Raw genomic sequence first — 27,276 nt, 5'->3', positions numbered from 1 at the left:
ACAGCAACTGGCACTGTCCTTCACTACCAAGAGCGCTGGGCGATGCTCCAGAAGTGCTGCCAGGGACAGAATGCCAGGTGCACCACAGGCAGAACTTATGCAGAACCCAATCTGGTCAGTGCTGGTAGGAGATGTTATTTACCCAGTTCCTGCCAAGCATCCAGCTTGCAGGGTAACGCACTACTGAAAATCAAGGTACGGGCTGCTTTGAAGCCTACCTCTACTGATAAAGGTTGTGTGCTGTGGCCATGCAGGGATCATAGTTGAGAACTTTACCTTGGAGATGGAACTTTCAAGTTGAAATTGCCCTCTGCCAAGAAGTGCATGTATAACTAGTTATCACATGCAGTCTCGACCTGCAGGCCTTGGATTCAAAGTATCCCACCCTATCTGCACACAACAGTGTGATCTACCTTACATCTGGATGCCTAATCGATTCTATGTTGATAGTTTCATATCTGTCCACTGCAATCTCTATCTGCTTTCCCTTCTGTGCACTTTATAGTGCCACAGGGAAGAATGCTCACACTTTTTGATGAACATGTTAATTACCTTCGGTAATGCCTTATCTGGTAGACACTATCTAGCCTTAAATTTCCTACCATAGAATTATCCCCAGGCGTCAAATTGGATCCGGAATTTTTCATGAACAGTACCCTTGCAAACAAGTAGGTGGCACAGTTTGGCTGTGCGTGGCATCATCGGTACCAAAAGCGAGGAGTGCAATGCCTTTATAGGTGCCACTCAGAGTGCTAACGTCAGTTTCTTTTTGCGACTTTCCATGTCAAGAGCGCAGAGCCATGAAGAATGCTCATAATTGAACTGTAAACTATGGCCATTAAAAGGGAAAAACCCTGTCCCTAGAAATCCGTTTGCAGGAATCTGCACCCAGATACCCTACCAGATGAGGTGTTACTGAAGGATAAAGTAGCTTATTCATCTGATAAAAACTTCTAGCCACAGATTCTTTACCTTAGAATAGTTACCCAAGCAATACCAATCTGGAGAGGGTCTGCAAAATAATTTCACACCAAAAAGTCCAGCAGGACCGAACGGGCAAAGTGGCCATCCCAACAGACCTCACTGTCCAGGCTCTAGTGCTTCGTGAACGTGTGCAGGGACATTGAGGCCTGGCTGATGTCCAGGACCGATACTCTGCATGCTTATGCAGTGGACGTAGCCTTCGCTCTGGTTGCTTCTTGACCAATATGTAGCAGATTTTAATGCAGAGCATGATCCATTGGGAGATGGTCCCTTTCTTGACTCAGACATACCCCACGAAGAGTTGGTTGTCCGCCCGGAACTATTTTCTGCAGTCAAGGTAGAACGGCAATGCTAATTTTGGGCCCCGTTAAAGTTGCTCCTCTTCTTTAGAGGGATGCAGCGGAGCGAAAAAGGTAGGCAGGGTGATGGATTGGCCTACCTGAAAGCAAGTGATCACCTTTGGAAGGAAGAAAGCCCTAGTGCGAAGGAGATTGTCCGGGAAGATGTTGAGGTATGGAGGCTTAGATGACAAAGCCTGGAGCTCACTGACCCTCCAGGCAGATGTTATGGCCACCAGAAAGGCCGCTTTGATGGTAAGGAGACAGGACAATTGTATAGTAGCTTAAAGGGAGCGCACATGAGTAGAAAAGTGAGTATTAAATTTAGGTCCCACTGAGGCATGATAAATGGTGAAGGAGGGAACCTGTATTGGAGACCTTTAAAAAAAGATATGTACAATAGGGGATTTGAACAGGGATAGCTGATTGCAGAAATGCGGAGATGACAGAAAGATGGGGGGAGGGGCCAACCTGTTTGTCTGCACACCATACCACAAATTTGCTCCAATGGCAGGCATAAACAATCTTGGTGGAGGAACGTCTGGCTGCCTAGATGAGATTACAGACTTCAGGTGGAAGGTTGAAAGCTGTCATCTGTCACCACTCAATCTCCATGCATGAAGACGTGGCGTTGACAGGTTCTGGTGGAGAACCCGGCCGCTGTCGCTGCGACAGAAGATCCTCTTGAAGGGGCTGTCTGATCAGAAGACCGATGGCCATGCTCAACAGTTCAGGATACCAAACTCGAAGAGCCCAGCCCAGAACCACAACTATAACTTCTTCTTGGGAACTCTGGGCAGGTGTGGTATGGGTGAAAAGGCATACAGGCGGCCTGAGCTCCACTTGAGACAAAAATTGTCTCGGAGCAAGAGCCGCCTTGGAAACTCCATTGCGCAAAAGCTCTGGTATAGCACGTTCCTGGCGGTAGCGAACAGATCTAACGAACGCTCTTCCTGCTGCTGAAAGAAACATAGCACCACCTACGGATGCTAGGCATCTGCGGCTTAGTTTGTCTGCCGTGGCATGCAAAATTAGCCAACCAGGTGCTGAATCACCAAGTATATGACCTGATGTTCCTGCCAAGTTCAAGTTGAAGAGCCTCCTGTCAAAGGGTTCACGATCCTACCCCACCTTGCTTGTCGCAGTACCACATCAGGGGTGTTGCCCATGAACAACTGCACTAGCCATCCCTTGATGGATGATAGAAAGGCTTTTAAGGCCAGCCAGAATGCTCAGAACTCCAACAGATTGATGTGGAGACCAGATTCCGCCAGAGACCAGTCACCCCATCCTGTGAATGACGAGTCTGTCATTACAGTCAGATGTGGTTCGGGAAGGGAGATGGATATGCCTCTGACCCAATCATGGTTCGTTAACCACCATTACAGATCTTTTGCAAACACCTCCACAATCTGGACCTTGTCGTAGAGATTCCCTGATGCTGCGACCAATGTTATTTGTTTTGTCTGTTTGGAAACAGAGCTATCTCAATAGAATAAACAATAGTGGCCTGACTCTGGCTGCAGCATGGCAACATAACGATGTTTATTATATAACATCACATGCTTGTTTAGACTGAAGAGCAATTTCTTTGGCACTGAGAGGTCGCCCCATATTAGAATTCCAGCCCAACTGATTCCGGTATACCTCATGCGAAGAAGGCTGCCCAGCTCTCCACCAAGACGGGCAGCCTGATGACACTTACCCACAGGTAAACAGAGTTACATCACCCTACAGGGATCTGGGAGCTTTACTCATCCTAGGCACACTAGGTCAGGAAGCACTAAGTAGGAGCACAATCTATACTTCTATTCAAGAATATCTTCTCTGTAACAGCAAAATGGTAGAGTGTTTATATTTTTTCCCATTCTCGTTATGGGAATAATGTTATTCTGTTCCCTTCTATTGATTATTGCAGTGCATGTATTTTACTCAAGAATCACAATGCTTCAATAAATATTGAGACTGCATGTTGTGTATTACTCGTTTATCTCTTTGGGCATGCATTAGTAATCAAACAAAGGTTTCTAAGTCCGTTACCACAATTTCCTTGGTGAGTCAGGGTTGTCATGTTCTGAGGTTGCACAATCCATTTGTTACATTTTCAGGTTAAGGGTACAGATGGTGCAATGTGAGCTAGCAGGACAAAGGCCAACATATCCAGATGCTATGCATGGAGTCAATCTTGAACATTTCTGACATTTAACGCACAGTTTTTACTTGGAAAATATAAGCAGTACAACAGGGCGGTGAAATTATCTGTATCTTTCCCGTCAGGACCCATATGCAGCACCTGCGCAACTGAATCCCACAGTAAATGGGAGTAAAGGTCCTAAAGGTACCTGGTGTTCACTGACCGCAGTGCCAGTCTGGCGGAAGAAAACTGTTTCTTGCTTAAGGTTTCTAGCCTTTTGGATTCCCTGTCCAGTGGGGTGGTAGGGAATACACCAGGATTTACTCAGGAATTAAAGGCTTGGACTATCAAGCTCTCCAGGTTTGGGTGTTGTGTCAGGAAATTGGGCAATTGTCCTGTTCACAGGAGCCCGCAGCACATCTGTGAAGGCTTCATTAAATAGGAGGATTGGCTCTGAGGGGTTAATTCCGGCTAAAGCACCTCTGTCAAGACGTTAGTCTTGACTGGCTCTGAGAGCAGACTAAGGACCAGAACCTCACCACAACAGCAAATGAGGCCCCCTCATCCGTAGCCACAGTGGGAGAGACCAAGTTGGTATCTGGGGAAGTATCCAGTCCACTGTCATCCGTCAAATCCTCACACCTATCTATATAGGGGTCTGGAACTGGTATTCTTCAGGGTCCAGGGGCTCCTACCAATATTCCCCAAGTCCCAGTCCATAGGACTAGGGCTCAGCCTCCGGCCTGGAGAGAATAACTCCAGTCAATGCAGGAGTCTGCATCGGGCGATGCCCTTCTGGCTCCGACAGCAGGCTCGGCGCCGGGGAAGGTCAAGGTGGCTCTTCCGGCACTGGTCCTGATCCATCATTGGAAGCAAGAGGCCCAACTGGTGCTGAATGTGGACCGGCTGGCTGGGAACCAATGGGGACCCCGCCCAAACCCACGGGGCCCAAAGGTGCTCCAGCGGGGACAGACCACCCAAATACGAGTTTCTCTAGCTCCTGGAAAACTCTGGGAGGAGAGACAGCCCAGGAGCAGATTCGCCTGCATAGCAAGGAATGGAGTAACATCGCTCCCTCGTCTTGTCGGAGGACTTCGATAGATGGGGTGAAGTCGAAGGTATCTCCAACTTCGCACTCTCTTCTTGTTGGAATTAATAGACTGTAACGACTTTGACTGCAACGAAGATCTATGACTTCACGACAGCTCCATGAACATTCCTCTCTGGGATTAAAACAGTTGTAGTGTCTAGGGGTTAAGAGCTTGAGAGATCACTCCCTCAAGGCCTTGGAATGCATGACGCGACAAATCAACATCAGTCTTGGGGTTACGGTTGGGCTCAAGACACCAGAGACAAACGAGGTGTGGGTCCGTCCCCGATATTTGCCCGTGACCGGCACTGCAGTGCTTGAATCCAGCCTACAACGTTGACAACCCTGCTACACCAGGAGACCGGTCTCAAAAGTCGAACAAAGACAGTAAAGTAAATGAAGGGTGAGGTGGGGGAGGTGGGTGAGGGGGTTGAGGAGAGGATAGCTCTCTCCAAAACGGTGCTGCCTGGCACAGAAAGTAAAGAACTGATGTCAGTGTGCTGGAGTGGTGCCTGCATAGGCACCACACATGTCACTTTCGGTGCAGATGACACAAACGACCCCACGCAGAACTGAAAGCCGCCACCTACCAGTGCACAGGGCTACTGCTTACAAAACATTTCTGGCTTCAGTCTGACCCATGAGAATAATTCTAAGATAAGGAATCTGCAGCTAGAAATCTCTATCAGACTGATGTCTTCAGACAAGAAAGTATAAAAGAAAAATAGGAAGGGAGTGGTGACTTTACCTCTAACAATAGTCATTGTAGCCAGTGAAACATCAAATTAGCAATTAAAAGCAGATTATATACTGTGGGTTTCCTTTATTTTGTAGTCCTGGCTAAGTTGCCCAGTCTAGTAAATTAAATACCTTGTGTCCTGCAAGATTTCATAAAATGAGACTATCTGTAGCTTGCCATGTATTACGTTATCTATTTTCTCGATTCTGCAATTTAACTTTGGAAATACCCGTTTACCACAACTGCGGGATTGGCCAGAAAATATCCAAATGTACACGTGGGCTTCAGAACTTGAGTGAGCTCCATTGCCCCGTTCTTCATTTTCAATGTCTAACTTCCAAGTGGGCAAAAATCAAGGATTTAAGAAAGATCAAAGGTAGTTCATAAAGTACACGGCCTTTCGACTGCTTTCGATACCGTGGACAGATCTGTAACAAGTACCCCCCAGCTTAATATAGTACTGACCCAGAACTGCCTAAGGAAATATATTCGGTACAAACTTACTATGCGGGAGCCATTTTCTGTTAGTAGGACTGGGGAGAACATGTATGCAGCTAGAATCTAAAAGCTGATGCTCTAAAGGATATTTTCAGGCCCCCTCTCCATTCAACATATTTCAAAATCTTGTGCAGCCAGTTACACAAGTAGCAACCGATATTCCATTAATGGTCAGGAATCACACTAATTTTGAATGCGGATGATATGGCCTTGCTAGATATGGCTGACAACTCGCTCAAACTCAGTTGTAAAATGTCATTATCTAGCATAAAATGTTTCCTGATGCAACTCATTCAAAGAGGACATTATAGGTAGAAGCACTCCCTTTGTAAAGAGAAGGATCTCAATTATGTCATTTGTTTTATCCAATCTTACCCTTCATTTCACCAGCAACTATTATTGGGTAAACAAAATAATTCAAACCTCCAACTACTTTGCCTGAGGCTGCAAATGGTACTGTTGCTTTTCATATTAAATTGGAAAAGGAATATGCTACTTACCAGTATGCATCTGTTCTTGGCATGTGGGCTGCTGAATTCATATCTGTGCATAGATCGCCGCCTAGTGTTGGGTCCGGATGATTGCACATTGTTGTCCTGGAAGAGTCTTCGAAGTATCACAAGATGGGTGGCTCCTCCCCTGGACTACAGTGCGCATGGGCATCCTCAGATTGTTTTTTTGCGCCATTGGGTTCAGATGTACTTTTTTGACTCAAGTTCGGAATCGATATAAAACTCTTTGCGCAAGGCCAAAAGGCCTTCGGGGCATCGGTATTGTCTTGTTCGGTGCCTATACTTCATCCAGTTCTTCGAACAGGTCGTCGAAGGCCGTCTGCTTTGGAACCTGCCTCCATTATCTCACTTAAGAAGGAAATTACTGAACTGCTGTTGCAAAGTCATCCTGTGCCCTGGGCACGCCCCAACTTTTTGCTGACTGGAACTGGTGGTAACTGACTCTGACTGACCCTGGGCTCTGTTTAACCAGGCCCAGGGCCAGTGCCAAGCCAAAAGGAACACATTAGAACACAGTTAAGACACCCAATCTACACTAGGGTACACTTTAGTATGGTGGGGTACCCCTGTAGTTGGCATGACCTACCACCTAAGCCCCTAGTATGTAATAGGGCAGGGGATTGAAACTACCTAGAAGTCTCCAGTATCCTGGGGCATGGCAGTTTAGAGGCCAACAGATTCTCTGCACCAGCATGTGTGAGGTGCTGAAGCCTGAGGTCGGTTTAAAAGCTGCACTGGTGGCCAGGACAGTTTTTTAAACCTCAAATTTTGCCCAAACTCGACTTTGGGGGGTAGGGGCCCTTAAAACTTAAAAGCCTACCATGTTTTTGCATATTCGGGACCCCCAGGGTCACCCCTAGCTATCCCAGGGGTGGAGGGTCAGTTATCTATAAGGAGCGCCATTATAAAATGAATTTTTAGAAGCCTGGGTAAAGTGAAATTTTACATTTCACTCCCCAAATTGTATTAAAGAGGTGCTCAAATTCGACTTTGATGCTGGAAGACTTGGGTAAGGGTGTTCTGCAATATTTCTCCCCTAGTTGCACAGGGGGTGGGGGTCCGGTAGAAATTAGGGAAATAATGTTTTTATAAGCCCTGGTGCTACAAAAGTGGCGCAAGTCATTTTCCCCATTGCAAACCCCTTGGCCCATAGGTTAACATGGTAGGAAGTGATTGATTAATAAATATTGATAGGAGAGGACTAGCCGGGCCATTCAAAGACTTCCCAGAATGGTCGTATTACCTCCAACGATATTATATTGTTTAATTTCTCCTAAAGTGTACATACAATAAGTTATGAGACTTTCTTGTTTGTAAGTCCAAATTCAGCCTTTCAGTGGTCTGCCCTGATTGGTTAGAGTTAGGTGGATTAGCCAGGCTGCTGGGAGGACAGTGATCTGTTCCATTGGAATGCCAGGCCAGGAGATGGCGTCGTAAACTACGCCCTTCAAAGGCAAGAGGGGAGGCCTGGGTTTTAGTCCACTATGACAGTCATGACCCAGAGTCAGGACTAGGCTTAAGAAAGGTATTTGCAGATGTTACTGGGATGGTCCATGGAAATGAGATATCCCCGGGGGTGCGTTTAGCCAGCTCTTACCTCCTTGCTGGAAAATCAGCCATTATGGATTTGGAAGGATGATGCACTCTGGGACAAAACTAATGCCACACTCCACCGGGTGTGGTCATAACTAGGAGGAGTTGCCCTGCTCTCATTGGTCAGCAGTGACCTGGTGCTTGACCTTGAGAATTTTGAATAAGTATCTGAGAGGGGCAGAGCCCTCCAGATCTGCTGCTTGAAACTGAATGAAGCAAGAAGTGCCCTGCTGAAGATTTTGCTGTGTGCACGGAACTCTAAGGCATGACCTATGAAGACTGCACCCTCTGAAACTACAGCCCTGTGGATTACCTTGCTGCCAAAAGACTCAAGAGTGGAAACTCCCTGCAAGCTACAGGTTAACAGAGCTCACCTTAACAGCCCCACAAAGAATTCAAATCCTGGAGTACCAGTGGATTTGTAAGGGTTTTGTTCAAGTGGATTGCGGAATTGAAGTTTCACACTTTCAAGGACCCTCTTGGAGATTCCAGAACCTTGGATTGTGTGTTGGATACTTTGGGACCTGCAAGCAGAACGCCAGGAAGGGGTTCTAACTGGACCCCGCTTGCTGAAGAAGGCGACCCACTACAGTGGTGAGAATTCTTCAGAACAATTTATAAAGGTGTGTCCTTGACAGAGAAAACAATGACTTAAAGGGGCGCTGTTAGTTTCTAAGCACTAGAAAGTGACTAATCTTTAAAAAATCATATATCAGGTTCCCTACAGTGGATTATTTTCGTTTTGGTGTCATTTAAAAGATAAAAATATTACCTATTTTTATAAATTGGTGTTGGATTTTTATTTTGTGTGGTGTCTTACTTATTTACTGAAATGGTGTTTTTAAATGCTTTACATACCGGTCTTTGAAGTTAAGCCTGTCTGCTCGCAGCCACGTTACCAAGGGTTGAGCAAAGGAATACTTTTCTAAAACCTATGCTGAGTCCTATCATGTGTTAGTGGCCTTATTGCCAGTGGCAGACCTACATTTGCCCCTACCAATAGCCCACTTTCCAACAACTGCACTAAAGTACTATATGTCAATCACTATCAATCAATCAGTGACACTTATAAAGCGCGCTACATACCCGTAGGGTCTCAAGGCGCTGGGGGGGGGGGGGGGGGGGGGGGGGGGTGCCGCTACTGCTCGAACAGCCAGGTCTTCAGCTTCTTCCTGAAGGAGAGGTGGTCTTGGGTCAGGCGCAGGTCGGTCGGGAGGGAGTTCCAGGTCTTGGCGGCCAGGTAGGAGAAGGACCTTCCTCCTGTAGTCGCTCTTCGGATGCGGGGGACGGCGGCGAGGGCGTGGTTGGCTGATCGGAGGTGGCGTTTGGGAGCGTAGAAGTTGACTCGGCTGTTGAGGTAGCTCGGGCCTTGGTCGTGTAGGGCTTTGTGTGCGTGGGTGAGGAGGCGGAAGGTGATTCTTTTGTTGACGGGGAGCCATTGAAGGTCTCTCAGATGTCCGGAGATGTGGCTGGTTCGTGGGATGTCGAGGATGAGTCTGGCTGAGGCGTTCTGGATCCGCTGGAGTCTCTTCTGGAGCTTGGCGGTGGTACCGGCGTAGAGGGCGTTGCCGTAGTCCAGTCGGCTGGTGACGAGGGCCTGGGTGACGGTCTTCCTGGTCTCGGTGGGGATCCACCAGAAGATCTTCCGTAGCATGCGTAGGATGTTGAAGCACGCCGAGGAGACGTTGTTGACTTGCCTGGTCATGGAGAGGGAGGAGTCCAGGATGACGCCCAGGTTTCGTGCATGGTCTGTCGGTTTGGGTGCGGTGCCCAGGGCGGGAGGCCACCAGGAGTCGTCCCAGGCGGAGGGTGAGGAGCCCAGGATGAGGACCTCCGTCTTGTCCGAGTTCAGTTTCAGGCGGCTGGTCGTCATCCACTCGGCTACCTCTTTCATCCCTTCGTGCAGGTTGGCTCTGGCGGCGGCGGGGTCGTTGGTCAGGGAGAGGATCAGCTGGGTGTCGTCGGCGTAGGAGATTATGCTGAGGTTGTGTTTGCGTACGATGGCCGCGAGGGGGCTCATGTAGACGTTGAAGAGGGTGGGGCTCAGAGATGATCCTTGGGGGACGCCGCAGATGACTTCGGAGGCCTCTGACTTGTATGGTGGTAGGCGGACTCTCTGTGTTCTTCCGTCGAGGAAGGAGATGATCCATTCCAGCGCCTTGTCCTGGATGCCGATGTTGCTGAGGCGCCGTACTAGGGTGCGGAGGCAGACCGTGTCGAATGCCGCGGAGAGGTCTAGGAGGATGAGGGCCGCTGTTTCTCCATTGTCCATCAGGGCTCGGATGTCATCGGTGGCGGCGATGAGGGCGGTCTCGGTGCTGTGGTTGGCTCGGAAGCCGGACTGTGAGGGGTCGAGGGATCCGTTCGTCTCGAGGAAGGCGGCCATCTGCTTGTTGACGGTCTTCTCGATGACTTTGGCTGGAAACGGGAGGAGCGAGATGGGGCGGTAATTCTTGAGTTCGGTGGGGTCCGCTGTGGGTTTCTTGAGTAGAGCGCTGAGTTCGGCGTGCTTCCAGCTCTCGGGGAAGGTGGCGGTGTCGAAGGATGTGTTGATGATGTCTCGCAGGTGGGGTGCGATGACAGCGTCGGCCTTGTTATCCTCCCAAAAGCAAATCTTTACTAGCAGGATGAGATTATCCCCTCCACCCCCAAAACAGAAATACATTTGTTAGGTATAGTAAAAAAGGCAAAATATATTGGACCCTTTGCAACAACTAAATGCTTATCCAGTCGAATCTGGAAACGCTGAAGATGAAGACCTGAATGTCCATCTAAACAATTGTACCTGCAGCGACTATCAAAGGAGAAACTATAACACAGGCAACCACATCCGATAGTCACTAAACTCACTTCCGCAGACACTGGGACTTACAGACAATAACAAACACACTATTCCAACCAGAGGACATAGGTACCAACATTACTACCCGCACATCTTAGACAATCACAGTTCATCAAGTTGGTGGAAGATCCCAAGACCTAACGATCTCCCCTCTCCAACTACAGAGAATCCACTGGCCTAACCAACAACTCGGCAGAAGGTAGGCACTGGAATCAACAAGATTACACAGTTTCTCTGAAGTCCACAGGTACAGGAACACAACAACTTACACCAAGAACATATATCGTAGGACTAGGAATGGTGTAAAACAGATGGAAGGGGCACACAGAAGCACAAAAAAAGCTATTACTAACTTTGTGGAAGAAACAAGACCAGACATTTCTTGTAGCAGAACAACCTTTCTCTGTGGCAAACATCTATGACAATTTTGTACACCTAACAGCGAGTCTGTGTAAACAATCGACACAGTGCTACACAAAAACCATAACAAACGTGATGGAACACCTACACTTCAAGATACAGGCCAGCCCTACCACCACCCTCCGAGGAACCCTCATTTACCGACCCCCTGGACCCTGCGGACCATTCACCAACTCCATCATGGATATCATGTCCCCGCAAGGCATGGCACCCACCAACTACACCTTGCTTGGAGACCTCAATTTCCCCCTCGACAACCAGTTAGACCCCAACACCACATCCCTCCTGGACAACCTCCACAACATAAGACTCCCCAGATCGTGACAAAACCTACGCACTCAGCAGGACAACACTCAAACCTATTTTCCCAACTGGAAACTCCATCACTTTCAGCCACACCAGTGAACTCCTGTGGACAGACCATTGATGCGTCCACTGCACTTTCAGAACACCCACTATCCACAGAACCAATTACCTGTTCTCAAGAAGAAACTGGACCAAAATCACAGACGACCAGCTCACCTCCTCAGTCGGCAACTCCACCCCAACCATCACGGAAGACGACCCCAACATCGCAGCCCGAACTCTAAACAGATGGATCTCTGACAGCGTCAATACCATAGCCCCTCTCAAGAAGAACAACAACACACATGCCAAGAAAGTCAGATGGTTTACCACAGAACTTTGACAGTCCAGATACAAATGCTGCTGCTTCGAAAAGGCCTGGAGGAATTCCAAATCTACAGAAGCCCACAACAACTACAGATCCGCCACCAACGCACACCACCAACTCCTAAATAAAACTAGAAAAACAGCGATCAAAGACAGAATCTCCACACACACGCACTACAGAAAAGAACTTTTCAACATCATTAAGGAGCTTGCCCAACCCACCAACAAGTCTACAGACATCCCTCCCTCACAAGATCTCTGCGACAAACTCAGCACCTTCTTCCACCACAAAATCAAGAACATCTACGACAACTTTGACAAACATAGCCAACACACTGAACCCTCACCAACCACCCCCAACACCCTGAAGCCAACGATCAAGAGCTGGACAGCCCTCACCACAGAAAACACACTGAAGACGATGAAGTCAATCCACTCCGGGGCCCCCACGGACACCTGTCCCTACCACATCTTCAACAGAGCAGCCAACACCATTGCACCTATGCTTCGCCAAATCCATCAACCGCTCCCTAGCTAACTCCTCCTTCCCTGACGTCTGGAAGCACGCCGAGATCAAGCCTCTCCCGAAGAAGCCCTCAGTGGACCCCTCAGACCTCATGAACTACAGACCCATCTGCATGCTCCCGTTCCCAGAAAAAGCCTTTGAGAAAACCATCAAAAGCCAATTCGCCACCTTAGTCGAAAAGCACAACATCCTCGACTCCTCCCAATCCGGCTCCAGAAAAAATTACAGCACAGAAACCACCCTCCTCGCCACAACAGACGACATCCGCTCCCGCCGGACAGAAGAGAGACAATAGCCGTCACCCTCCTCGACTTTGACACAGTCTCTCACCGCACCCTAACTATCAGACTTTACGATGCAGGGATCCGGGACAAGGCATTTGACCCAGTCCTGAGGCGGAAGCCGGGAGCTGGAGGTACTCGTACAAATTTGCATTTCTGTTTGTATTTTTAAACTTACGTGTGGTGTCACCTTCCTAATAACTTGCTGCTTTTATTGGCAAATACTGTTAACTGCACGCAGCTGATCTGAACGCTGTTGCGCATTTTAACTCATCTTTCAGCCGCCGCCATCAGCACAGGAATGCGCGCTCAACCACGCCCACCTGCTAGGCCACGCCCACTCGACCGCCTCCTTAAAACGCTGACTACAAGCGTACTGTTCATTGATTCTTTGACCCAGTCCTGAGGCGGAAGCCGGGAGCTGGAGGTACTCGTACAAATTTGCATTTCTGTTTGTATTTTTAAACTTACGTGTGGTGTCACCTTCCTAATAACTTGCTGCTTTTATTGGCAAATACTGTTAACTGCACGCAGCTGATCTGAACGCTGTCGCGCATTTTAACTCACCTTTCAGCCGCCGCCATCAGCACAGGCGTGCGCGCTCAACCACGCCCACCTGCTAGGCCACGCCCTCTCTCCCTTGCTAGAAATGTGCATGTTTAGGAAGTGCAGCGGACGAGCGCAGCGGGAGCGCCTAAGGCAAGCCCGTCTGCGCCCGTCCGCGACAAGACCGCGACAGGCGCAGGAAACTCTGCCCATTCTTCCTCCCACATTTCTTACCAGCCCAGCGACCTACTTCAACTACAGGTCACAAAGCATTGTTCATGTATACTTGACCCAGCCGCGTTAGCCGGCCCAGTCAGCTGCAAGCTCTGCCACTGGACCACTAGCCAACACTCAGCCCACTCTCCGGCCGACGTACCACCCCCTAAGGCCTCTCAGCACTCCTTCAAAGGTGGTCTGATCAATGCACGATCCATGTGCAAGCACAATCAAGATATACATGACCTCATCCTGGAGTCCGATCTCGACTGCCTTATGATTACTGAAACATGGCTAACGGTAGACAGTAATCCTGACATTGCTGTCGCCCTACCCCAGGGCTACTCGCTCTTCAGGCAAGATAGAGTTAAGGGCCGAGGCGGAGGTGTCGCAATCATACTTAAAGACACCCTCCCTTGTCATACCTTCAGTCTGGAGCCCTTAAAAAAGACAGAAGGTCTAGGCTTCTCTATTAAACTGAACGAACACACCTCTTTCTCAGGTGGACTTATCTACCGCCCACCCGGCAATGCCACAGAGTTTCTTGACTCCCTGTGCGATTCCTTAGGACATTTTTCACTCAGATACCCATCCTTCACCCTCCTAGGGGATTTTAATCTACATCTTGAATCTAAATCAGATGTACAAACTATTAACTTCACTCAAACCCTAGATATGTTCAATTTTAAGCAACTCGTCACTTTACCTACTCATTCCCTGGGTCACACCCTTGATGGAGTTTGCACCAACTCTCCCTCCCTAATCACACTGCCCCCTTTGCCTCAGATTTGGTCTGATCATTCCCTGATCCCATTCCACATTATGAGCGTGTACCCGCCTCCCTGCAATAAAGCTAATCCTTACCCCAATAACCACATCAACTGGAAAAAGGTCCAAGATAACATCATTCTTAAACCCCTAATGCAATCTCAAACCCCCACTCTATCTGGTAACGTCGAAACCGACGCCGACCTTTTCCACAACTGGATCTCACAGGAAATGAATTCCAGAATCCCTCCCACACGTTCCCGCACCTCCCGGTGTAAAACCAAAACTAATGCCCCCTGGTTCACACCTGAACTAGCCAACGCTCATTTGCTATGCAAAAAGGCAGAACGTAAATGGCGAAAGACATACGAGGTGGTAAATCGTCTTTCCTATATCACCACAAGGAAAAATTATCTCTCAGAAATCAAATCGGCCAAAAAAAACTATTACGTCAACGCCATTAAAAACTCCAGCCAAAAACAAAAGGCGCTGTTCGCGATAGTAAAATCATTCACGCAGCCCAATGCACTTCTGCCTGAAATTCCCCCATCTCAGAAGTTTTGCGACCAAATCTCTGACTACTTTGAAGACAAAATTGCCTCTATTCAAAACAACTTTCCACCCTCCAGCTACTCCTCCTGTGCCCCCTCCACCGGACACTCGAGGTAGCACTCTCAGTAGCTTCTCCCCGGTCACCTTAGTACAAACTAGAGAAGCCATCCTGGCTTGCAAATCGGGTTCCCCGTCTGATCCCTGTCCCCCTAAAATACTTCACCAACTAATTGATGTGGTAAACCCGACTATCAACAACCTAATCAATTCATCGCTCAACACAGGATTAGTACCCAGCCGTTGGAAAAAGGGAATTGTCAAACCCCTTATGAAAAAGGCAAATAAACCCCCGACAGACCTTACCAACCTTCGCCCGATATCGCTGCTCCCGGCCTTGGGAAAAATAACGGAACAATTAGTTCATAGAGAGCTAAAACGCTACTTGGATGATAACAACATTCTCCACCCTCAACAATCGGGTTTTCGGCCTAAACATTCGACCGAAACTGCACTAATTGAACTGTCCGACACCATTAAAACTTTACAAGACCAGAGGAAAAACTCCATTCTCATCCTTCTCGATCTAACGGCGGCGTTTGACACCATCTCCCATTCCATCCTCATCAGCAGACTAATTGACATTGGCATCTCTGATTCCGCCCTATCCTGGATAAAGTCTTTCCTCACCGATCGATCTCAATCTGTCGCTCTGGGCCCCTTCCTCTCCAAAGATAAGATGGTCTCCTCAGGTGTCCCGCAGGGGTCCATCCTGAGCCCCCTCCTTTTTAACATTTACCTCATTCCTCTCCTGACCCTGATTGAATCATTCGGCATACCTGTCACCTCGTATGCCGATGATACACAACTCATCGTGCCACTAGAGGGCAACTCCACTGAAGCAGAACTCAATCTTAAACACTGCTTAACCGAAGTCTTCCGATGGATGGACAACAATGACTTAAAATGTAACTCGAGTAAAACGGAGATCCTCCCGATCGGAAAAAATACCTCCTTCTGTCCAGCACTCTGGTGGCCAGACAATTCAGTTGCTCCCCCTCAGACAGTGGCATCGGCCAGGAATCTTGGCGTAATCTTTGACTCCGACCTCTCCTTTGATCAGCATGCCAGAACCGTCGCAGGCAAATGCTTCGGAATAATCAAATCCCTTAGAAAGTTCTTCGATTTTCTTCCAATCGATGCCAGAAAAACGGTGACAGTGGCGCTCATAATCTCACGTCTGGATTATTGCAACGGCCTGCTCGCAGGGGCAAAAAAGAGCACGATATCGAAACTACAAAGCGTACTACATACAGCCGCGCGTTTAGTCCTTGGACTGCCCCGCAGAGCCTCCATCACTGCAGCGCTTCGATCCCTCCACTGGCTACCCCTTCACAAAAGAATTCTTTTTAAAATTCTGATCATAGCCTTCCGTGCCTTCAACAAAACAGGTCCTAAATACCTCACCAGGCGTTTTCCCCACTACAACCCTAGTCACTCCCTTCGCTCGACCCATGACAATCTCATCCTTCCTGCTAAATTCAATTTGAAAACGAAGGGTGGGAAAACCCTCAGTTTCCTTGCCACGAAAGCTTGGAATAACCTGCCTAAAACTCTCAGACAACTAACCCAGGAAAAACCTTTTAGAAAGCTTCTTAAAACCTGGATTTTCAGCCTCTCTGACGATTACTCCAAAGCTGCCATCTAACCCTCTTAAGACTGGTTCCTACAGGATCTTCAGCGCCAAGATGCTCCCTCCGGAGCGAACGTTGCACTCTAGAAATACCCTCACAAATATCACAAATATCACAAAGGCCCTCGACTGGATCCACTCCTTCCTCTCGGCAGAACGCAGCGGGTTAGACTCCCTCTTTTCCTCTCGGACCCTACACCAACCACCTGCAGAGTCCCCCAGGGATCCTCCCTCAGCCCCACACAGTTCAACGTCTACATGGCTCCGCTCTCCCCCATTGTCAGAACCCATGGACTCAACATTGTTTCATACGCAGACGACACTCAACTCATCCTCTCCCAACGAACCCAACACAGCCAAACACAACTTTCAAGAAAGAATGGAAGAAGTTGCCAAATGGATGGAAAGCAGCGGTCTACAACTCAACCAGGACAAAACAGAAGTACTCATCATGGGCCCACACCCAGATGCCTGGAACGACACCTGGTGGCCCCCCGCCCTGGGAAGCACGCCCACCCCCACGGACCACGCACACAGCCTCGGAATCATCCTGGACTCCAAACTCAAAATGAACCGCCAGATCAACTCTGTTGCATCCTCCTGTTTCCACACCCTATGCCTCATATACAAGACCTTCAAATGGATCCCTCTTGAACACAGAAAGACCGTCACCCATGCCCTCGTCATCAGCAGACTTGACTATAGCAACGCACTCCACGCCGGAATAAACAAAAACCTCACCCACAGGCTAAAAAACATCCAGAACGCCGCGCAAGACTGGTCTTCAACCTGCCAACACTGCCACATCTCCCAGCACCTGCGCACACTCCAATGGCTACCCATCGAGGCTAGAATCACCTTCAAGATTCTCACGCACGCACATAAAGCCCTCCACATCACCGGACGAGCATACCTGAACAGCCGACTCGAATTCCACGCACCCCAAAGGACCCAGCGGTCGGCCCAGCTCTCCTATGCCGTGGTCTCCTGCACCAGGAAGTCCAGAAAGGGAGGCCGCTCCTCCTCCTTCCTCACGTCCAGAACCTGGAACGCCCTACTGCTCTACCTCATACAGATGACATCACTCCCCATCTTCACGAGAAACCTCAAAACATGGCTCTTCGATAGACCTCTTCCTTGATGAACTGCCACCACCCCCCCCCCCCCAACTCACCCCTACGTCCCAGCGCCTTGAGAACCTTACGGGTGAGTAGTCTCGCTCAACAAACCCCTAATTGATTGAGTGAACGTAGCTTCGGTCTCCGTGTATTCTTTTTTAGAACAAGGGGGTCAACAATAAAGAATGATGGACATGCACACACAATATTTGGCCATTAAACTGTTTCTTTTTGAAACAACATATGATGAACATTCACCTTTGAACACTCACTGGTTGGCAACAGCAAAGTCACGGTGCACCAGTGTTTTGCCATAAGCAGATTTAATGGCATTTGCGTCACTTAAACATGAACAGTACCTGTAGGACGCTTCAACTAAAATTAAGAACCACTCTGGCAGCAGTTAGAAAAGCAGATCAATTTTCCAGCATTACAAACATTAAGGAAAACACAACTTTTATAACTTTTTAAGCTGAGACACCATTTGCTTGGAAACCAGCTTGTGAGGCGTTAAGAGCAATGCAAGTCAATAAACACCCAGTCGTTTCAAACAGTGCTGAAGCCTAATAGCTGGCTTAGCAAGTTAACACTTGCTGCTGACATCTGCAGTGACTGAAGGGCATGAGTTCAAATCATTAAAAAGACTCAGACTGCCATGGTCAGGAAACAGAGCACCATTATACCCGGGTAATACTACCACCTGTCATTTACAGCGTTTAGGATCAGCAGTAGCATGAAGCCCTAAATAAAAAAACGTTATTAAATAAAAAACAAATCATGAAATATAAGTAAATACCTTAAAGCAACTCATTCCAACACCAGTGATCATGAGTCGCTTACCATCTCACTCTGGTTGAGTCCGGATGCCACCATAGATATATTTCTCTTGGTCGTCACCACCGGAGTCTTTACTTTTACAGGCTCGGCCCTGCCCCGGGGTGGAGACACAAAGGTAGATATCGGTTCAAGTCCACTCCTCCTGGGGTTTCTCCGTTGTTCTTTGGAACTTATGCATGGACTAACCAGTGAATCTTTGAAACCATCATGTGAATTCCTTGAAGGTGGATGTACAAAAGGCGATAGTTTGTTGGGGGTCATACCAATATTTTCATACAGCTTAGAGAGAACTCTTGTACTGCTTCGCCTAGGTGCAGTTCCCTTTTCACCTGCACAAAGAAAAGGATCACAGATTATTATTATTATTTTTTTTAAATCATCCTGCACCATGTATTAACTCTCCACACTAGGCAATATGTAAATTCCAAAGAGTGGGTATACGGTTTTTAGTCTATGTAGTTCTGCTACTCCTACTCTCCCAGCTATAACCTGGTACAATGGATTTATGCGGGTCCAAATCAAGGAGAGGACTGGCAATTTGACTCCCCCCAAATCTCATAAGGAACAAGCGCTGGTATAGCCACTAGGTCTTGCCAATGCAAGAGCTATTGGCTTTGCCAATGTGTTTTAGCTATGTTATACACCAGCGTGGTTGCTGTCCAGAATAGCTAGAAGTTTGTGGCCTGGAGAGAGAAGAGTGGCGTGGAGTGACATGGAGTTAAATTTCAAAGAGTGAAGTAGAGTGTCAGAGTGGAGTGGCATAGAGTGGCATACAGTGGAGAGGCGTACAGTGGAGTAGTATTGAGTGCATTGGTACATTGTTGCAGTTCTATGGTACAGGCATAGAATGCAGTGGCGTAGATTAGAGTAAAGTACAGTGCCGTAGAGTGCAGTGGTATAGAGTGAAGTGACCTAGAATACAGTGGTGTGCAGTGGCATAGAGTGAAGTGGTGTGGAGTAGTATAGAGTGGAATAGAGCACACTGGCATAAAGTGCAGTGTGGAGCAGCGGATTGGTGTAGAGTTGAGTGCGGTAGAATACAGTGGGATATAGTGCAGTGGTATGGAGTGTTGTAGAGTGGAATAGAATACAGTGGTAGAGTAGAATGGCATAGACTGCAGTGACGTAGAGTGGTGCAGAGTAGGTTGCCATAGAGTGGTGCAAAGTAGAGTGGTGCAGAGTACAGTATAGTGCCATAGACTGCAGTGGCATAGAGTGGAGTGCTGCAGAGCGGCAATGCATAGAGTGCATTGCCATGGAAAGCAGTAGTGCAGAGTTTAGTGGCATATAGTTCAGTGGTGTAGAATGCAGTGTTGCAGAGTACGGTGGCACAGAGTAAAATGGCAGAGTGTTGTGGCGTACAGTAGAGTGGTGCAGAGAAGAGTGCAGTGGGGTAGAATGGAGTACAGCGGAGTGGAGTGCCGTAGAGTGGACTGGTGTAGACTGCATTAGTGTAGAGTGCAGCAGCATATAATTCCGGGTTCATACAATGCAGCGTCGTCGGATGCCATAGTGTGGATTAAAGAAGTTCATAGTAAATTAGAGAGGTGCAGAGTGCAGTAGTACAGAGTGGATTGGGGTAGAATACAGTGGTGTAGACTGGTGCAGAGTAGAATACAGTGGAGTGGAATAGAGTAGAGTAGAGTGCTGCACAGTGCAGTGGCGTAAAGTGCAGTAGTGCAGAGTGGAGTAGGGTAGAGTTCATGGGCAGAGTGCAGTGTTACAGAGTAGTGCGTCGCAGTTGTAAAGTGCTGAGGAGTGCAGTGGTGTACGGTGGCGTAGAATGGCATACAGTGCATTGGTGTAGAGAGTAGTGGTGCAGAGAAGAGTGCAGAGTAGAGTGCAGAGATGTTGCGCAGAGTGGCGTAGACTGCAGTGGTGTAGAGTAGATTCTTTCAGAGTAGAGTGAAGTAGCGTGGTGTCGTGCCGGATAGGGTGCAGTGGCGTACAGTGGTATTGAGCAATGACGTAAAGTGGTGTAGAGTGCAGTGGCAGAGTGCAGTGTAGATTAGAGTGGGGTACAGTGGATTGGCATCGAGTGCAGGGACGGAGAGTGCACTGGTACAGAGTAGAGTGTATTGGCATAGAGGGATGTGGCATAGAGCAGAGTGGCGTAGAGCGGAGTTGTGTAGAATAGAGTGGAGTGGCCTAGACTGGTGTGCAGGGCAGTGGTGTAGAGTTTACACACAGTATAGTAGAGAGGCGTAGAGTGAAGTGGTGTAGAGTGCAGTGGCTTGGGGTAGTGCAAAGTCGCATGGAGTGGAGTATGCGGTAGCACACCATCATTACAGACAAAACATTTTCAATTGAAATGACCATTACATTTGCATAGACATACAGTTTTACTAACAACATTATATAGTGTACAAATGATAATGTGTGGAAATGGCATCACCTAGCGTATTGATTTATTTTGATCCTATTAAAGTATTTGTTTCCAACACACTTCAGAATTAACTAAAAAATGTGCTTCATTTTTGCTTTGCTAATTCTGATATGTTCTGAAATACTTGCAGTTCCTTTAACTCCTTCCATGCTGCAGCGATTCTGCGCCTGTGCGGCAGAATCGCGAGTGGGCGGGTTTATGACGGCCCCCAGCCGTTATCAGTACACTAGCACCGTAGTGCATGACGGCTGGGGGCCGTCATCAGCATGGAAGGGGTTAAATGTTGTGTGTCAGAAAAAATAACTTTTCCTCTACGCCCAGTATCCAGCAAGATTGTCACATAAATCCTTTCACTTTGAAGTCAGAGAAAGAAAAGTTAACACCAAGCTCCCTCGAAAGACAGAGCCTGGCACTTGCCCTTTGTCCTTGAATGCACAGCAAATGTGACACAATAGGAACAAAATTTACATTCTTGTTTACAGACGGGAGCACTCGTTGAAGAATAGAAGGAGATGTAGTGTGAAAAGACTTTGCTCCTTGGGAGGGAACTGAACCTGGACAAGCTAAAACAAATAAACGCCAGCACATAGTAAGCCACAAAATGTGAGTTACAAACCACAAAGCCAATGGTAAGCAACAACAAGAATGCATTCCCAGGGAGGATTTCTGAATGTCCCAATGATTCCTTTAGCAAAACTCTAGTTTTTGACCTGAAAACTAGATGAAGGAAGAAAACTTGAATTAATCTCAGTCACTGACGATCGCTCTGGGAACATTCCAGGGCACATGATTCCACTCCAGACTGAGATTTTCATTATGCAAGTCAGGTTTGGTCCTGCTCCAATACAAATAGTCCAGCTCAATCTGACGGAAACACAAGCAGCCCCAGCCAGGGTTTGCCCTACTTAGGTCTCATCAAGCAAAAAATGAGGGACTGGAATGAGGCCTAGATCTATTGCCAGTGATTCAGATAAGCATTCCTTTCATCATATGTTTGGTTATTACAGTGAACTCCCAAAAGGTGTACAGTGCCAAAATGGAAGTAAAATGATTTTAAGCACAATTTTGCAATTTCTGGCCATGCCCACCTCTAAATGGAACCGAGAGATGGACAGGACATGCAATCGGTTGTGAAAGCTTATACGGCTTCAGAAGACAGTCAATACAAGTTAGTGAACATTTTCCTGAAGACTGCCCTTTCTAAAAATCATATGGTAAACAGAGTTGAAGAAAAAATGAAGACCTTAATCTTCAAGTAACTTCAGAGTCCTTGTGACCTTCTCAGCACTGTCCCAAACAACCTCTCAATCCCGCTATCACAAAAGAAACTTACACTCTTGCACGTTGACCTTACCCAGTTTTTCCAATACTCCCCACAGTCACTAAACTTGACACCAACTGACCCACACTACAGACACATCCGAGGCTGCCATGGAATGTTACTGCTGTACGTACACACACCACTGGTTCATGTAACAGCCATACAGTGTGCATTCGCTGTTCAAGTATACTTTGCAGAAAATGTAGAGAAACAACTACTTAAGCTTTGGAGGAAGGTGCATACACCTGAACAGCAGCATCATCAGGCCCACACAACTGTGCAGCCATTTTTTTTATAAAAAACCTTTATTATGAAGAAAAGGAGTACAATTACAGACCTACAACCACGGAGGCTGGTCAGTAGCAGTAAATACCAAAAGCACAATAATACACAGCTCATCAGCCGACAACCCGAGGGCCCGGCAGCGATAACGCACAATATTATAGAGAGCCTGTGGCGATAGGAGGATAAATAAAAGGTTTCAGATTTTATATTTTATAAACAAACAAAGAAAAACGCAAAAAAGAAGTTTGAGGCGGGAACTATACATTGTAGTGGCTGTCTCATGCGGTAGGGGGGAGCAAATTGATCAGGGAGCAATTCAATGAAGGATGAAAGATCTTGAAGAGGGAGGGGGCTGAGAGCAAACTAATAAATCATACATAATAGGAAGCAAATAACCTGAAACGCACAGTCAAGGGGACAGGGGAATGTCAGAAGCTTCTACAAAAGGGGGAGTGCAAATCTCTCCTCGGTACGAATTCCATTGACCCCATATCCTTCCCCACTTCTTGGGCCTACCACGGGAGACATATACAATTTTTTCTCTGAACATCCATCAGTCCATATTTTCTTTCCAAGTTGAGACTAAAGGTGCCCTGTGAGACCCCCACAATTGGGCAATGTCCCTTTTTGCAATCATGTTGGCGAGGGTATCCCATTGAGTCTGAGCAATACTGCAATCATTCGGCTCCCAGATGTTCAACAAACAGCGCCTGGCCTCAGGCAACAACTCAACACCCGTCACCTCTCCCATCAGAGCATGCACTCTGTTCCAGAAAACCACAACCTCCGGACATTCCCATATAATGTGAAGGAAGCATACCACAACCACGCCTACACAACCCATCCACGGAATAACCCAAACACATCAGTCGTGGACCTGTGACATAGACACGGTGCAGAATCTTTAATTGCACCAGCCGGCGACGCGCCGGAATCGCGACCTCCTTGGGGGAGGATATCGCAGCCTGCCAGTCTTCATCGTCCAACTCCAGTCCATCGCCGGTCCAAGCCCCACGAAGCTGTACAAGGAGGTCCGAGTGGTCATTAATGAGTTTTTTGTAGATGAGAGATATAGTGCTATCAGGGATGTACCCGTCAAGCACTCTATCTTCCAGGGGAGAGGACTCCTGAATAGTAGTCCCGGCTGGGAAGACCGACTCAAGCGCGTGGCGGACCTGGATATATCGGAAGTATTCCCCATCACTCAATTTATATTCCTGTTTTAGTTCATCGAAAGTCTTGACTCGGTCTTTGACCCAGAGATCACCGACCTTACTGACGCCAATGAGGTCCCATCTATCGAATCCCTTTGTCGTCCATAAACTGCCCAGTCTCTCCGCCGCATACAGGGGGGTTGCTCTAGTTAGCTTGTCCGACCACCCGTGGCAGTGGTTGCACTACCCCATACTCGTACCGTCACCCCGGTGGGGCCCGTCAGATTCTTTCTGGCTGCTCTGGAGTAGAGCGCCCTATTATAGTCGCCCCTGGGTAACTGCCACCTATCCATCTCGAATGCGGGATTTGGAGCAGGACCGTACATAGCATTGTTGACTGCACTCAATTGGGATGCCCAGTAATAGCGTTTGATATCAGGCAACGCTATACCACCATCATACCAGGGCAAAGTCAATTTTGCCAATGCTATGCGAGGTCGACCGCCCCATAACAGCTTCTTCTGGAGGCCCTCAATTTCGCGGAAATATCTGGCAGGCACCAGTTCAAGCGTATTTTGGATGGCATATAGGAATCGGGGTAGAGACATCATCTTAAAGAGGGCTGCTCTCCCCAAGTGGGACAGCGGTAAGCCACACCACGCCACAACATCCGACCTAAGCCGGGCAAGCGGAGGAAGCAAATTTCGCTCGTAGCGTACTGTGGGGTCCAACGATATGTAGATCCCCAAATACTTAAAGCCGACGCTCGAGACCGGTATCGGTCAGATGCGGGGCAGAGAAGGCAATTCTCCTGTAAGAGAGTAGATACAGGACTTGGCCCAATTGATGACCAAGCCAGAATTGTTCCCAAAGGATCTCAGAACGTCGAACAAGACTCCCAATGACTTACGAGGAGAGGTGAGGTACAACAATATATCGTCCGCGTACAACGATATACGATCCTCGAAGTCAGGGGACCATCGAATGCCCTTGAGCGAAGGTTCCCATCGGAGCCACGCGGCAAGGGGTTCAAGGGCAAGCGCAAAGAGCAGTGGCGACAAAGGACAGCCCTGCTGCGTGCCTCGTCCGAGAAGAAAGGGTTCCGAGGCCCTGCCGTTGACCACCACCTGGGCCAGCGGTTGCCTGACCCACCCGATGAAGTTAGGGCCAAAGCCAAATTTAGCAAGGGCCACCCACAAATATGGCCATTCCACTGTGTCGAAGGCCATCGAGGCATCCAGAGAAACCAAGATGGCCGGCTAACTAAGAGACCCCGCCCTTGCTAAGACGCCGTGAAGACGGCGAAGAATAAGAGCGGTGTTTCGATGAGGAATGAACCCAGACTGGTCCGGGTGTATCAGGTCACTAACCACCGTTATCAGCCAATTCGCCAAAAGCTTCGCTAGGATCTTGGGTTCTACATTCAAAAGCGAAATCGGCCGGTACGATGAACATTGTTCGCGGGGCTTTCCATCTTTATGGATGACCACGATGGACGCCAGTCTCTGATCCCGGGGAAGGAATCAGAGATCTTGCGATGCCGAAAATATCCGACGAAGATGCGGCGCCATTTTGTCAGGGCACAGCTTGTACAGCTCAACCGGGATGCCATTCGGGCCTGAGGCTTTCCCCGAGCGAAGGGAGCGGATAGCGAGCGCTATTTCATCGGCGGAAAATTCCGCCTCCATAAGCTCCTTGTCCGATTCAGACAGGCAAGGCAACGCGATATCCCGAAGCAGCAAATGAGAGTCCTCCTCTGGCCTGTCCGAGACCGGCGCGTACACCTTCTGGAAGTGCTGGGCAAAGACCTCAACTATCTCAACCGGGTCCACCACTCGCGTTCCATCCACCTTTTCAACAACAAGCACCACCCGATTGAATCTGTCTCTTTTGTCCAACCAAGCAATCAACTTTCCCGCTTTATCACCAACATCATACAAACGCCCCTATTGCTCACGATTCATTGCCTTGGCCGCATCAGTCACCAGAGCTCTGTAATCAGACTGTTTAAGGGCCAGAGAATGTAGTCCCTCGGGTGTAGCCCCAGACTCCATCTTCTCCTCCAATGCAGTAATTTCATTTTCCAGACCCACCACTTCCTAGTTCTTACGCTTCCTCTCGCTAGCAATCAAGGACAGAGTTTGACCTCGAATCACAGTCTTATAAGCCTCCCACAAGGAGATAGGGGAGGACACCGACCCCTCGTTCTCAGCAAAGTAGTAATCCATGCACTTAACCACCTCTGCTCTAGTTTTAGGATTACGAAGGTGCCAGGGGTTATTCGGAGCGACCCGACCCCAGGCCCCCAACTGTACGTCAATAGTGAGCCAGAGTGGGGAGTGGTCCGAGATCCCCCTAGCTAAATGCCTAATTTCCCTTACAGAGACCATCTGCACCGCCAGTATGAGGATATAATCAAGCCTCGAGAGACTCCCGTGGGCTCCCGAGTAAAAAGTATACTGTAACTGTCCGGGGTGCAGTTGCCTCCAACAATCCGCTAGACCCAGCGCTTCCAAAAAAGTTGCCCAGCCATAGCTGCGATGTCAGGAGATGTCTGGGGGGGCTACGGTCTTCATTACCACTGACAACCGAATTAAAGTCACCACCCACAACCAACATGCCCTCAGGGAACCCCAGGACCACCCTTCCCAAATCAGAGAATGTAGTGGACTGTAGGCCAGGCGGGACATACACAGATAGAATGGAGATCGTCTTCCCCTCCCAGCGGCCCGTAATAGCCGCATATCGGCCTCTATCATCCAGCACAGTGTCATCTATCTCCAGGGGGACGGAGTTCCTCACTAGGACGCCGGCCCCCCTCGACCCAGTGGTGAATCCAGAGTGAGCCGCCAGGTGATAGCCCCGTCTATTCAGTGCATGGCACGTGTTTCCTATTAGATGCGTCTCCGGGAGTAAAACTATGTCTGGGGAGTAGCGCTTCAAATATTGCAAAACGATCCCCCGCTTTATCCTATCGCCCAGACCATTGACGTTCCAGCTCAGCACGCTCAGCCCCCTACACCCCATCCCAGAAATGAGAACAATGACCCCCCTGCCAAGAAACAGGCACAAGAGATAAGATATGCAGCAAAGCGCAGCCTCGAAACAAACAAGAAATTAAAGACCCCCCCCCCACCACCCCCAAGAGAATCTCCAAAACACACCCCCCACACTGCACCCCTGCGGTAGACCAAAAAGCCACCCCAACTTGCAGTGTGCCTGTCGCCCCATTGAACTAACCTACAAGAAGAGAGAAGAAAAGCCCCCAGAGGAGGAAGAGTCCCGATTCCCCCCACCCCCGGGTATTCACACTTTACATACATAACAGTCATAGAGCCACTGCTATAAGTCCATAAAGTTGGCTCGCCGGCGCAGACTCACTGCTCCTGTTCTTCCAGGCCGCCTTCAGCGCCCCTCGATCTTTCCGGGCTGGTACGATGTGTAGGCCGAGTATCGAGCCAGTCACTGACCACCTCGGGGCGGTCAAACAAGAGCGCACGTTCCTCATATTCAATCCTCAGGCGGGCCGGGAAAAGCATGGCGTACTTCAGTCCCATGTCTCTGAGTCGCCGTTTCACCCCCGTGAAGCCCATGCGTTGTTTTTGCACCGCCTGTGTGAAGTCAGGATAAAAACTGATCGACGCGTTTTCAAATTTAGTGGGACCATTGGCGTGTGATGCTTGAAGAATAGCGTCTCTGTCCCGAAAATGAAAAATCCTGGCTATTATAGGCCTCGGAGCGGCTCCGAGTTTGGGCTTCCCGCCGGGGACTCTG

At 48.6% G+C, this 27,276-nt stretch overlaps 1 protein-coding gene across 11 annotated transcripts in view; it reads right to left on the bottom strand.

Annotated features, from left to right (window-relative positions):
• BRCA1 (BRCA1 DNA repair associated) overlaps positions 1-27,276 on the bottom strand; it is a 510,976-nt gene that overhangs the window by 150,652 nt on the left and 333,048 nt on the right. For all 11 annotated transcript variants that reach the window (XR_015296056.1, XR_015296057.1, XM_086924044.1 and 8 more), the window contains one exon: positions 18,360-18,685. Coding sequence is in view for 9 of the 11 variants with exons in the window: in XM_086924044.1 (XP_086780170.1) it covers positions 18,360-18,685 (326 nt within the window). In the remaining 2 variants the exon portion in view is untranslated. The remainder of the gene's footprint in view (positions 1-18,359; positions 18,686-27,276) is intronic.

The sequence above is a fragment of the Lissotriton vulgaris genome, chromosome 5 (genome assembly GCF_964263255.1).
Source record: "Lissotriton vulgaris chromosome 5, aLisVul1.2, whole genome shotgun sequence".
In the NCBI taxonomy this organism is placed as follows: domain Eukaryota; kingdom Metazoa; phylum Chordata; class Amphibia; order Caudata; family Salamandridae; genus Lissotriton; species Lissotriton vulgaris.
This window is presented reverse-complemented; position numbering and strand designations above follow the sequence as displayed.